The sequence below is a fragment of the Miniopterus natalensis genome, chromosome 20, assembly GCF_054644295.1.
Source record: "Miniopterus natalensis isolate mMinNat1 chromosome 20, mMinNat1.hap1, whole genome shotgun sequence".
Lineage (NCBI taxonomy): Eukaryota > Metazoa > Chordata > Mammalia > Chiroptera > Miniopteridae > Miniopterus > Miniopterus natalensis.
The window spans coordinates 13,021,298-13,034,740 of record NC_142100.1 but is presented as its reverse complement, the minus strand read 5'-3'; the positions used below and the strand labels follow the sequence as shown (position 1 = coordinate 13,034,740).

The 13,443-nt window shown below is 44.1% G+C and overlaps 2 protein-coding genes across 2 annotated transcripts in view; one reads left to right on the top strand and one right to left on the bottom strand.

The window, feature by feature from the left end:
- Positions 1–13,443, bottom strand: part of PI4KA (phosphatidylinositol 4-kinase alpha) — a 96,889-nt gene that overhangs the window by 38,216 nt on the left and 45,230 nt on the right. The gene's annotated exons all lie outside the window — the stretch shown is intronic.
- On the top strand, positions 5,556–13,388 carry SERPIND1 (serpin family D member 1). Its single transcript, XM_016204218.2, has 4 exons — positions 5,556–6,618; positions 9,912–10,185; positions 12,348–12,492; positions 13,197–13,388. The coding sequence occupies exons 1-4, from the start codon at positions 5,604–5,606 to the stop codon at positions 13,386–13,388; spliced, it is 1,626 nt and encodes a 541-aa protein (XP_016059704.2). The 5' UTR covers positions 5,556–5,603.

Below are 13,443 nucleotides of genomic sequence, written 5' to 3'. Positions count from 1 at the left end.
GGCAACAATAAACTGGGGCTAGGGCTCAGGTGAAGGGATGTGACTGAAGAGACTAAGATTGTGAGAAATCTTGTTGAGGAGAAGTGGCCTTCAAATCTTTTCCAGCAGTCCAACTTTTCAAACAGTAATCTTGGGAAGAATCCCAAGATGTACAACAGGTATAGGCAGAGCTGTACACATGTAGGAGTGAGAAACTAAAGGCCCTGCACACCTGCTCCAGCCAATGACATGTGTTGTGTGCCACGCTCCCCTCCCCTGTGAGAAGCAGGGAATGGCCCTCAGGTATGTAAAATGATTAAATTTGTGCACAATGCCTGCTGAACAAGTCAGTCCTTACAGAACCCCAGCAGACACTGAGCCTCCATACAGTGATAATCAGCCTGCAGTGAAGGGGGACTCTGTGCCTGTACTTATGAGCACCAAGTACAGGCCAAGTCATGGGCCAGGGACACAGAGGTAGGACAGATGATAATCCCCATTGCTTGGGGGGGGGGGGGCACCTTAACACATGGATGGTAGGATTATAAATTGGTACAACACTTCCTAGAAAGTTATTCAGTAATACACATCAAAGTTCTAAATATCCCCATTTTACCTAAAATCTCATCTCTAGAAATCTATTTTAAAAAAATCTAACTTGTAACTACTTGTGGAGATGCATGTTAACTAAACTTATTGTGGTAACCATTTTGCAATTTTTCAAATATCAAATCATTATGTTATACACCTGCAACTAATACGTCAATTATATCTCAATTGTAAAAAAATATGGCCCTGGCTGGTGTAGCTCGGTTGGTTGAGCGTTGTTCTGTGCACCGAAAGCTCAACAGTTTGATTCCGGGTCAGGGCACATTCCCAGGTTCTTGTTTGTTGCTTTTTGTTTTATATCCCACATATGAATGAAATCATATATGGTTCTCGTCCTTTTCTGACATATTTCACTTAGCATAATACTCTCAAGATCCATCCATGTTGTTGGAAACAGTATGGAGGTTCCTCAAAAAAGTAAGAATACAGCTACCATGTGACTCAGCAATCCCTCTTCTGGCTATCTACCTGAAAATTCTGAAAACACTTATTTGTAAAGTTCTATGTACCCCCATGTTCATCGCTGCATTAGTTACAATAGTCAAGACATGGAAACAACCTAAGTGTCCTTTGTTGGCTGAGTAGATAAAGAAGATGTGGTACAGGTACAATGGAATCCTATGCAACCATTAAAAGATGAAGTATTGCCGTTCACCCTCATTTAGAGTGGAGAACACAGAGAATGGGAGGAGGCGGGATTCCCACCTGGGTGGACAACATGGCTTTGGTGAGGTTGAGAACTTATGGTGAGAGAGCAGCAGTCACATGAGGGTCCAGAGGGATGATGTTCCACACAGAAAAAAAAGCAAGTGCCAGGGGCCAGGAGCACATCGGCTCTTAGTAGGCTCCTCTGAGGAGTCTGACAAAGGTCACAGTCTCTCTCTCCAAGCCATTATGAGAGAGCCTGTGCTGAAGACTTAGTATTGAGTAGGAATGATGCAGGCTCTGAGAAAATGACGTCTGACTGAAGCTACTAAGTGTCAAACCAGACCAAGATTCAACCACCTTTTTGAGTCCTAAACATAACAGCCCTTTAATATGCTAGAATTTGTCACCATAAGCAACATACAGATGCCCCCTGCAGCCCCCCTGCACACCTGCAGATTCCCAAGTCTCACTCTCACTTTAGAAGCCTTCTGGGTAACACCACTACCAAACACACTCACGGGTACGGAAATCAGGAAGCAGCGCTCTGTGATAAGTTGGTCTTCCAGACAATCCTGAATGTTCTTATAACAATGTTTTAGATCTCAAAATTAAAAACAAAAACAAATCATAGCCCCACAGATTATGAATGTCTAGATGGAATTGAATTTAGGAAGCACTGCTCAGTAATGTCTTACAATGGGCAGGAGAGCTGGGCTGCAAATTATGGCAGAGAACACAGTGACTTTTGACTAAAAAAAGGTCTCCCTATAAGTCACAATTCAGTCACAATTCTCATTCTCTCTCTTCACTTTTCTTTTTCTTTAAAATATGTTTTTATTGATTTCAGAGAGAGGGAAAGGGAGAGAGAGACAGAAACATCAATGATGAAAATCATTGATTGGGTGCCTCCTGCATGCCCCCCTCTGGGGATCGAGCCCACAACCCGGGCATATGCCCTGGCCTCTAATTGAACCATGATCTCCTGGTTCATAGGTCAATGCTCAAGCACTGAGACACATTGCCTGGGCCTCTCTCTTCATTTTTCACTGAGCTCATGGAAGGATGGGGACACCTTCCTGCCTAGCAGCCACATCAGCCCTGGAGGCCAAGGTGAAGTCAGACTCTGCAATTACCCTAGAGGCAGAATTCATAGCTGGAGGGCAGACAGTGGCCTCTATTTCCATGGAAGCAGTACAGCTACCACCCCTGAAGTAACCCAGCTCCTGAGCTCTGAAGAGCATCCCTACAATGTGGTGGTTTCAGCGAGACTACTCCATCAGCACATCAACACAGGGATAGGGATAGTCATGCATTCAAAATATCAGCTACATTAGACCTGGAACCAAGGAGTCACAAAGACACAGTTGAGGGGTTTGTGCTGACAAAGCTAGTTGAGTGGTGTTTGATTTGGGACATATTTACTTTGGAAGATATACAACAACAGCCCAGCACCAAAGTTCACTTTGAAACTGTCCTGATGACCTTGGCTGATTTCATCTCTGCAACGCCACTTCTCAGAAGCACAGAGGTGAGTTTGGTTTCTAAAATTTCTGATTATAAATTCTCATTTGTGGTTAGAAATGGGCAACTGGTGCATTTCTCTATCAAATTACAAATTCAAAAGCTTTCTATACTACCTTAGAAATGGAAAACTTTTTCTTTTTTAATCTGCCTATTAATAAATTTTTTCAGTTACATTATTGGGACAACTAATGAAATTAAAAACAGGAATTAGACCAGGAAAAGATTATACCTATGTTAAATTATTTGAATTGGATAACTGTACTGTGATGATGTATAAGAATATCCTTCTCAGACATTTTCCCCTAAAATATTAGAATTAAAAGTTAGAGGAACACAATATAAGTGATCTACTCTCAAATGGTTCAGACAAAAAAAGGTATATGAGTGTGCCTGTGTGTGGACACACACACACACACACGTATATATGGAGAGAGAGAAAAAGAGAATAATAAAACCACTATTCTGAAATATAAAATCTGGGGAAAGGGTACACCAAGTTTTTCTCTATGCTGTTCTTTGAACTTTTCTGGAAGTTTAAAGTTATTTTGAAATTAAATGTTTTTAAAACTTCAGGCAGTTACTTCTCTTCCATTATATCTGCCCTGTTTTGGGCCTGGAGATAACAGCCACAAGAACAGGGGTGTCCCAGTGTTATGCTCTGATGTGTAACCAAAAATAATCTTCTCTTCAAAGATAGTAATCTAGAGTTAACACAACCTAGTGGAAGTTTAAAGTGTCTTATATAATTCTTGTTATACTGAATGGCAAAACAACAGGAGGTTTACCTTTTAGACCCTGAGTTTCAGTCCCCAGGAAATCTCAGGTGTATTTTCTCCCTCCTTTGACAACGGAATAATGAAAACGGCTTTCGGCTTTTTGTTATATGACGTAGGAACAGGGTGTAAGGAGTTTCTGAACAGACTATCTGAACACAGGGTACAAACATGAATGTCTTCACTTCTGCCTTCCCCCGTCTCATTTCTTTTCCTGCACTCTTATTCAAGTTGGGTTTGTTTGTTTTTTAACATATTTTTATCTGAGAAGGATACTTTTCAGTGTAGCCTAGTAAGGAGACTTTCATCAAGTCGCTTACTTTCTTCTTTTCTAACTTTTAAAAGTGTATTACCATCAAAACCTATGCCCAACTCTATCTGGAAACTGGGCCCAGCTCTGCTTGCAGCCACACACATTAGAAATTGTTTCAGGGGCAGGCTATGTATGTGGCAATGCAGCCTCAGCTAGATGCTTGGGGGTGGGGGGTACAAGAAAAAAACCCCAGACATTTTCAAAGCCAGAAACTATACAACTTTCCCTCTCCAAAACATGCAATTCAAAAGCCTCTCAGTTGTGAACTGAACAACAGTTGAGCTGGTAATTTTAACAGTACTGTAGGAGAAGACCCAAGGAGGGAGACTAAGGAAGGGTAGGGACACCAGTCCTGGTGCCTTAGGGCAAATATGCAGCGTGATGGACGATGAGGGGGTGGAGGGTTCAATCATCTTGGTTCCAATCTAGCCACAACCAGTCACAGCAATGTAATGCTCAGTATCCTGATCTGCAAAATGCTGCGAGGACAAAGTTAAGTTATATAGACAAAGTTCCTTGTATGGCGCCCAGCATCATCATCAACAGAGCATTTCAAGTGGGGTATCCATACAGTTAGCCCCATCTTCAGGCCTAACAAGTCCAAATAATTACTTAACAGGAGCAGTAACTCTCATCTGGCCTCAACTGGAAGCAGATATTCTGGTCCTCAAATATCTAACAGGAAATGGGGATATACACAACAAATTTAATAAGTCACAATTCCTCTTTCTGGGGTGATCAGAAGTTGGGATAACGTGTGATTGTATAGCATTACAAGTACTGTCACTGTCCTGGCAATATACAGAAGCGTCAAATAACAGCTCATCTACCCAGGATGCAATTAATAACCAGGAAACCAGCAATAGAAAGACAAAGCCAATTGGCAGTCCAAACTGATTTAACAAGCCAAGTCACACCCTTTCTTGGAACAGGCAGAGAATGAGTAGATAAAGACGGGCTTTTCACAGGGTATGTATTAAAATTTATCTTGTTTTACGTAAGTAAAGAGAGTGCCCCTCAGGCCTTTAGTAAGAGCTCTGTGACATCACCCTCACACAGACTTTATATGCCTCGAGAGATTATTTCTAACTCAGTGCTAGAAGCAATTAAATAGAAAAGATATAGCTCCTCCTTAAAGCAGTGGGAGCCAATTTAACATACAAAGGAGAAAAAAAGTACACCTCTGGCAAGCGCAGCCTCATAGCCTCCAACCATATTTTAGCTCACCAATCACATTTCACTGTGGGGGGTGTCTCTGTTATAGACAAGTTCCAGATCTTATGCAAATCAACCCTATGTTGACTACACACATTTCAAATACCTTTAGAATAGCTGTTTTCAGAAAGCCTGGCCCATACACAATTTCAACTTCTCCACTCAAGCCCCACCTCTTGGTGAAAGCTTCCTGACTCTCTATGACCCCCACTCCTACTGCAGGAGGCACCCTAGATCTGCATTACCACCCCCTGCTTTAGTGCACATCTGTCCCCCACCTGGCTGGTGAGCCTCTTGGTGGGGGGACCTTTATGCTTCCAGTGCCTAATATGTTGTGTGAAGATAGGACACGAAGTTTAGCAAATAAATGAAAAAGAAACTCCCAGGGCCTGTGAGCCCCTGGGATTCTAGATGGCTACAGTTCTGCAAACCCTTAATGAAGAGATTCTTATCTAGGGGCCTTCAGGAAGGTTTATGAAGCCCAAACAAATGTTAGTATCTGTTTATCTTCACCAGATTCTCTTAAAGTCCATAATCCTAAAATGGTTCAGGACTGGCACTCACAGGACATCGTCCAGGGTCAAAGTTGCCCGGACTGGCTACCTGAGCTCTGCAGAGGTGGGGTGGGGTCTGCTAGGCTGCCTCTCACATGTTGTGTTTTCCCTGCCAGCTTTAGCTCTGCCAAAATGAAATGTCCGTTTCAACCCCTCATTGTTTCTCTCATATTAACATCCATGTGTGGGAACAATGGCCTGGCGGATCAGCTTGAGAAAGGTCCTAAGTCTGTGGATTCCCAATGGGGGCAGTTAAATAGCAAAAACCTGAGCATGCCCCTTCTCCCTGCTGACTTCCACAAGGAAAACACAGTCACCAATGACTGGATCACAGAGGGGGAGGAGGACGAGGATTATCTGGACCTGGAGAAGCTATTCAAAGAAGATGACAATTACATTGACATCATCGACGTGGTTTCGCCCACAGATTCAGAGCTCAGTGCTGGGAACATCCTCCAGCTCTTCCAAGGCAAGAGTCGGATCCAGCGTCTTAACATCCTCAATGCAAAGTTTGCCTTCAATCTTTACCGAGCACTGAGGGAGCAGACCAGTACTTCCGACAACATCTTCATAGCCCCTGTGGGCATTTCTACTGCCATGGGTATGATTTCCTTGGGCCTGAAGGGGGAAACTCATGAACAAGTGCACTCAGTTTTGCATTTTAAAGACTTTGTCAATGCCAGCAGCAAGTATGAGATCACAACCATTCATAATCTCTTCCGTAAACTGACTCATCGCCTCTTCAGGAGAAATTTTGGGTACACACTGAGATCCGTCAATGACCTTTACATCCAGAAGCAATTTCCAATCCTGAATGACTTCAAAGCTAAAGTAAAAGAATACTATTTTGCTGAGGCCCAAGCAGCTGACTTCTCAGACCCTGCCTTCATATCAAAAACCAACAACCACATTCTGAAACTCACCAAGGGCCTCATCAAAGATGCTCTGGAGAATGTAGACCCAGCCACTGAGATGATGATTTTAAACTGCATCTACTTTAAAGGTAAGAAATAGCTTTATGTTTCTCAAAGTTCACAGAGACAGGCAAGATCATGATAAGGTAACAGTGGAGCTAACACTTACTTAAGCCCTAACTTCATGTTGTACACTCACTGAATCTTCACTGCCTTGTGAGGTTGTTACTATTGCTAGTGTCCCCATTTTATAGATGGAGCCACCAAGGTACAGAGAAGTAAAATGACACTCCAAGTGCACAGCTAGTAAGGGTCAGAGCCAGGGTTGCCCCAAGTAGGCCACCTCTAGCCCTTTGTTAAATTGGAAAAAATAATACAGAAACCTTTTTAGTATTTGGTCAGTCTGGATTTTTTTCATTTCCTTGCCCAATTATCAGTAAGCAGGAATATGGACGAAAGGCTGAAGTGAAAACTGTTCAGCTTGAGTAATTGACATTAACACCAAAACTCTTTTGGGGACACTTCTGCATTAAGGGGTAGGTGTGGGGGTGAAGAAACTATTATTTCTAGAGCAACTGTTCTGGGTCAAGTACCAAAGTACTTTTTTAAAGAGACTATTCCCCCACACACACAGGACCCCTGGAGTCCTAGAAATAAATGGGCATAGATTTGTAAAATCCAGACCTCTCTTTTAATATGCTCTCACCAGGACTTGAACAAGAAACATCTACTTCACTCTACGAGCCTAGAGAGCTGGAGAGCAGACACAGGAATGAGTCAGCATCATAACTGGTCTCTGTGACACAAACCACTTTCCTTTCTACTACCAAGAATTAGTGGGCACCAGCTAGGGTTAGCCCCCAAGGCCTGGGAGGCCATACTTCCTGGGTTGTTAGTTCCAGGGCAATTGACAACAGTCCAGAGGGACAAAGGACTAAGGCCCTCTCCTGGCTGCTGTTGGGGAGCCAGTGTCCCTCAACGGGCCAATACACTGCTCTGTACCTATGCCAAGGCCTCCAAAACAGTTGTGCCAGGCAGGCATTCTGCCAGATGGGCAAAGGAGGGCTGAAGAGCCAAGACCACAGGAATGAGCTGGAGCCCTGGGCATCCCCCTCCGCAAAAGTCAGGCACAGTGCTGTGCTCGTGGTGGGTGGAACTAAAGGCTAAGGCTCTAACAGGCTTATGACAGACACACAGACACATACACTCTAGACAGGTATCTCCAACTTTCTAAAAGTTACCACTTCGCTTTCACAAAAGACCTACATTAGTACAGTAACAACTTTTTTCTGTCAAAGTAAAAATCCTCTCAGATTTCTTTCAGTTAAGGAAAATAGATACTCTTCACTTTACACCGCTTTAGCTTACAAAAGGTTTCACAGGACTGCTCTACTTTCGGATAGTAGGGGAAACCTACAGACATGTTGAACACTCACATATCCTTCCTAATACTGGCTAACAGTACAAGCTTTAGAAGTGAACAAATTACATTCTAAGCTCTGGCTTCACCACCCCTTATTTGTGTGGTTTCAGGTAAGTCATTCACCATCTCTGTGACTTGGTTTCCTCATCTATCACAATGATAACATCTACTCTGACAGGGCCGTGGGCAGCACTGCAAGAAGTAGTGAAGCCACACTTTAGCTCAGTGCATGGCATGTAGCGAGGGCCCAATGAACTGGGATGAGTAAAACTAAAGATTCCAATATTATACATTATGTATGGTGTTGCTAGTGACATTTATTTAACTTCTATAAGCAATTACATTTTGTTTTGGAGTGACTTTATAACAGGGCAGAGGATACATTTGGGCACCAAAGCCTTCAGTCCTACAAGTCTATGGGGCACCCCTGGGCCCCAAGGGCCTCTGCATTAGGTTGGACAGGTTTTGAGGAGCAGGCAGACACACAGCAGCAAGCCATCGCAACTGGAAAGGGGCTGGAGAAACAGCTAAAATGGTCAGTTTATAATCTCCTGAACTTAATAACTAGTGTCCCACGAAAGTGTAAAAGTGGCAAATATATGTGCTTCTTTTTCCCATCATATTGGAACGGTCACTTAATTTAGCCCTGGGAATCAGAGGATGAAATGCTAGTAACATCCAGTCTTTTGTGGATGCTTATCAAAGAAGAGAGTCTAAAGAGTAATTTTAATCTCTAGCTCCCAAATTTGTTACTAATTTGATTTTAATTTCAAATGTTATAACCACTTTGTAAAGCACAATAAAACAGAGGTTGGGCCTCAACAGGATTTCAAAGGAAAGAATCCCAGGAGACACGAGACAGCTTCAGCAGAACTGGAAGAACAGTGATTCTCAACCAGGAGATATTTCTGCTCCCACGGCAAATGTCAGGAGACATTTGCGGTCGTCACAACCTGGGGTGGAGGGGGAAGCACTCCTGGCATCTAGAGAGTTTCAGAAGTTAGGCCAGGGATGCTGCTAAAAATCCTACAATGCATAGGATAGCTGCCCATCACAGAGAATTGCCCATGTCAATAGTGCTGCAAAGCCCTGGGCAGAGGCCACCTCAGGGAGGAGGAAACTTAGCTATAATCAGCAGTTGGTGTTTAAATCTCCTGCAAAGGAACCTCCTGCTTATCTCATCCATCTGTTCTACCTACCAGCTGGAAACCTTTAACAAGTTGCTCAGTTATGTGCCTATTTCTTCATTTGTAATGGGGCTAATAATATTAAACACCTACCTTCATTTGGTTGCTGGAGGAGAAAATGAGGTAATACAGGAAAGATGCTTAGAAGAATGCCTGACACATCATCAGTTCTCAACCGTCAGGTATCCATCATTACTGGTTATTAGCACCTTAGAGTTAAGTTAGTAATGTACTTCTTCCTGGATATACAGCCCTGCACCCAAATCTAAAGAGAAGACCTTGATGGCAGCATTGCATCCCCAATGCGTCTTGCTAGTTCTTACAGAATTGCAGAGTGTGAGGGATAAAAGCTATCAAAACAGATCTGCCATGAACTCAAAGCTACTCATTTTACAGATGAACAAGTAAAGGCTCAGGCAAGTTAAGGTGTAGGATCAACAACTAGTTAGTGTCATAATCTAATTCAGAATCTACTCTGGTCTACTCATCCTCTCCACCATTACCATGCTTCCTATAAGTATGTCAGTGTTCTGATCTTAGAATCCTCTAAAACTGTGGTTCTCAAAGTACGGTCTGCAGGCCAGGAGTATCAGCATCCCAGGTGATGCTGATACTCCCAGTTCTTGGCTCAAACCAGGCTTTTGGGATCAGAAATTCTGGGGCTGGGACCAACAGTCCTAACAAGCCCTCCAGGGGCTTGATGCTTACACGTTAAGGACCACTGCTCTAAAAGAACATTTTCATGAAAGCCCCATTCCTGTTGACTTTACAGGATCCTGGGTGAATAAATTCCCAACAGAAATGACCCACAACCACAATTTCAGGCTGAATGAGCGCGAGGTGGTCAAAGTCTCCATGATGCAGACTAAGGGGAACTTCCTGGCGGCAAATGACCAGGAGCTGGACTGTGATATCCTGCAACTGGAGTACGTGGGGGGCATCAGCATGCTAATTGTGGTCCCACACAAACTGTCTGGAATGAAGACCCTCGAGACACAGCTGACACCCCAGGTGGTGGAGAGATGGCAGAAAAGCATGACAAACAGGTACTTCAAGTTGAGTGTTGGTTCTTTTGATTTCCAGGACCTTGAGGGAGCCCAGGAATACTAGAACTTTGGTCATTTTAAGAAAAAGGGAAAAGTATGCATGAATACCCAATAACTACCACATTGGGCCACTCTATTAATTTGGCCCAAATTTCTTGCTCGGTGAGAGGTAAGCAGAGCATCTGTGAGAAACACATCTGCTCTCCATAATGACAGAAGTTAGGGACAGGTGACTCAGAGCCAGCTTGGAAACAACCCTGGCTCTGCCATGTATTTGCTTTGTGGCTTTGAGCCCTGGCTCTGTCATCGGTAAAAGTGGCATGATCCTATAACTTCCTAGGGTCACTGGGGGAAATAAACAGAAAAACAATGTCAAGCATCCCTCACAGTGGGAGGTGTTTAATGAAGATGAACTCTCCCCTTCCCCTTCCCAAGAAATCCTGAGGTCCTCTTAACTCATTAAGAACATGTCATTCATGATTTTCCTCTATTATTTATTACTCCATAGTAAAAACTACAGGTTTCAAACATTTACTAAGATTATATTGTTGGATCATGGCAGAAAATGGAGAAGTTACATTTCTGTTTCATTGGATACTGGCTAGCTAGGCCCATATTAAGTGAATCTGGTGTGGATCGCCTTTCAGGACAAGAATACAAAGAAATGTAATAAACTAAGAAGCGGGCTCTTAGAAGAAGGCATTTGCCCAGGTAGCCAATTAGTCATCAAGCTCTGACAATTTTTCTTTACAACTGTCCCTTCCGTACTTGCCTCCTTCCTAACTACCTTCTACTCTGAGCCCAGAGGCCTAACCAGCCTGCCTGTTTCCATTCCTCAGTCTGCCCCAGCACTGGCTACCAGAACAGCATTCTCATGAACCATCTCCACCTGTCTCTTCTCATAAACTCTCTGTGGACCCCCACCCACAGGATACAGACCAGTTCTTGGCCTGGCCCAAAGCCACAGCCCCATCTAGCCTGCTCTGTTCCTCCTCCTCCTCTCTCCCTTCCCCTCCTGCTTGGTGTCCCCCTGCCCCAGCTAGACCACAGGAATACCCTTCTCCAGGTCCCCTCTTGGATGGCTCCAGTAGTTAGATCTGTTATAGTCGGTCAGACATTTATATTTTCACTGCTCCACATGAGAGTCTTGGTTTACTAAAAGGAAAGCAAGCTCTTGAGAAGGGGAATGGCATCTGAATCTCTATCTCTGTGAGGGATAGATTTGGCCCCAAAGGCACTATTGTTGCTGTTTATCCAGTTGAGGACTGACTGAATGAGTTGTGGCAAGGACTAAGAATGCTTAGCACTCTGGTATATATATATATATATATTTATTTATTTATTTTTAATATATATATCTTTATTGATTTCAGAGAGAGGAAAGGAGAGGGAGAGAGAGAGATAGAAACATCAATGATGAGAGAGTCATTGATCGAGCCCACAACCCGGGCATGTGCTCTGACCGAGAATCGAACCCCGATCGCCTGGATCCCAGGTCAATGCTCAACCGCTGAGCCACCCCCGGCCGGGCCCTCTGGTATATATTTAAAGGGTTCTTTTTTTAAGTACACTGACCTTGATTAATAAAATAAGAAATGGCTGAGTCCGGCCAGTGTGTCTCAGTGGTTGAGCGTTGACCCATGAACCAGGAGGTCACAGTTAGGGTACAGGCCTGGGTTTCGGACTCGATCCCCAGTAGGGGCGCATAGGAGGCAGCAGATTGGTGATTCTCTCTCATCACTGATGTTTCCATCTCTCTCACCCTCTCCCTTCCTCTCTCTGAAATCAATAAAAACATATTTTTTTTAAAAGAGAAAAAAGAAATGGCTGAAATTAGGGACCCAAACAGAATAATTTTAGACACCTTCTCAAACCATAAACCAGTAGCAATTCTGCTGCTGACCTGGAAGACCAGACATGAACCATACAGTGTCGAGGAAATGACCACTCAGCAGTAAGTGTGCCTCAATTTTCAGTAACTGAGATTATGATAAGATGGTCTTTCCAAAATCCTCAAGTGACAGACAGTACCGGGATATAATTTTAACAGGGCTGTGTCAATTCTGTGGTAAATGCACCACTCCTGGGTGCGTGTAAAGAAAAAACATGATTCTTTTAACTTGTGGTTCATGAAACTTGGTCCCCTTTTATTCTCTGAACAGAACTCGAGAGGTGCTCTTGCCCAAATTCAGGCTGGAGAAGAACTACAACCTGGTGGAGGCCCTGCAGTCAATGGGGGTCACAGCGCTGTTTGATGAGAACAGCAACATGACAGGAATCTCAGACCACAGGATCAACATCGACCTGGTAACCTCTCCCCTCCGCCCTCTGCACTCATCCCCCAGGGTCTGCCCCAGAAAGCCTCCCCCCACCTGGCCCAGACTTCACATGTTGGGGAAGCTAGGTCTGCACTCTGAGTCTGCTAGACACTGAGCAGGCAGGGTGGTCTGTCTCAGGAAGCAGCCTGGGGCTGAGCCCCATCCCAGCTGACACCAGAGAGAGTAGATGTGTATTCCACTCTGAAGTAGCTACTCCCAGCCGAATCATGAAGGACCCGTTAAATACATGCAGAGACACTGTACTACCTGTACACTGACCTAAACATACCAATGATAGGCATTCCACACAAAAAAAGAGAGACCACCAGTCCAAATCATGTGCAGTTCCAGGCCCAATCTGTCTCCTGGCAGTGCACCCGAGTGTAAGGACATGGCACCTGCAGCCTCTGTCTTGACTCAAAGACTGCTCATACTGTGACCACACACAAGAGTGATTACGATGCTAAAGTTTAAAGATAAGTGTTGTTTAAATAACATGGCCTCTAAGCACAACTACCATATCTGACAAGTGATTTGAAAGTGTTTCAAGGGTCAATCTAACCAGCTGTGGTCTGTGCCTTCCATATGGTCTTTCAACCCAATCCCTGAATGAGATGCAGCTCCACCATATCTCATATCCCTCTGCGCTCCAACTGACAGAATCTGACAACTTTCCTTTCCATTTTGAAACAGTTCAAGCACCAAGGTACCATAACAGTGAACGAGGAGGGCACCCAAGCTGCTGCTGTTACCACAGTGGGGTTCATGCCACTGACAACCCAAGTCCGTTTCAATGTCGACCGCCCTTTCCTGTTCCTTGTCTACGAGCAACGCACCAGCTGCCTTCTCTTCATGGGGAGAGTTGCCAACCCCACCAAGTCTTAAAGGTGGAGGTCTGGGTGTCTCAAGTTTTGGGGGCGCTCTGTGATTCTGTTTCCAT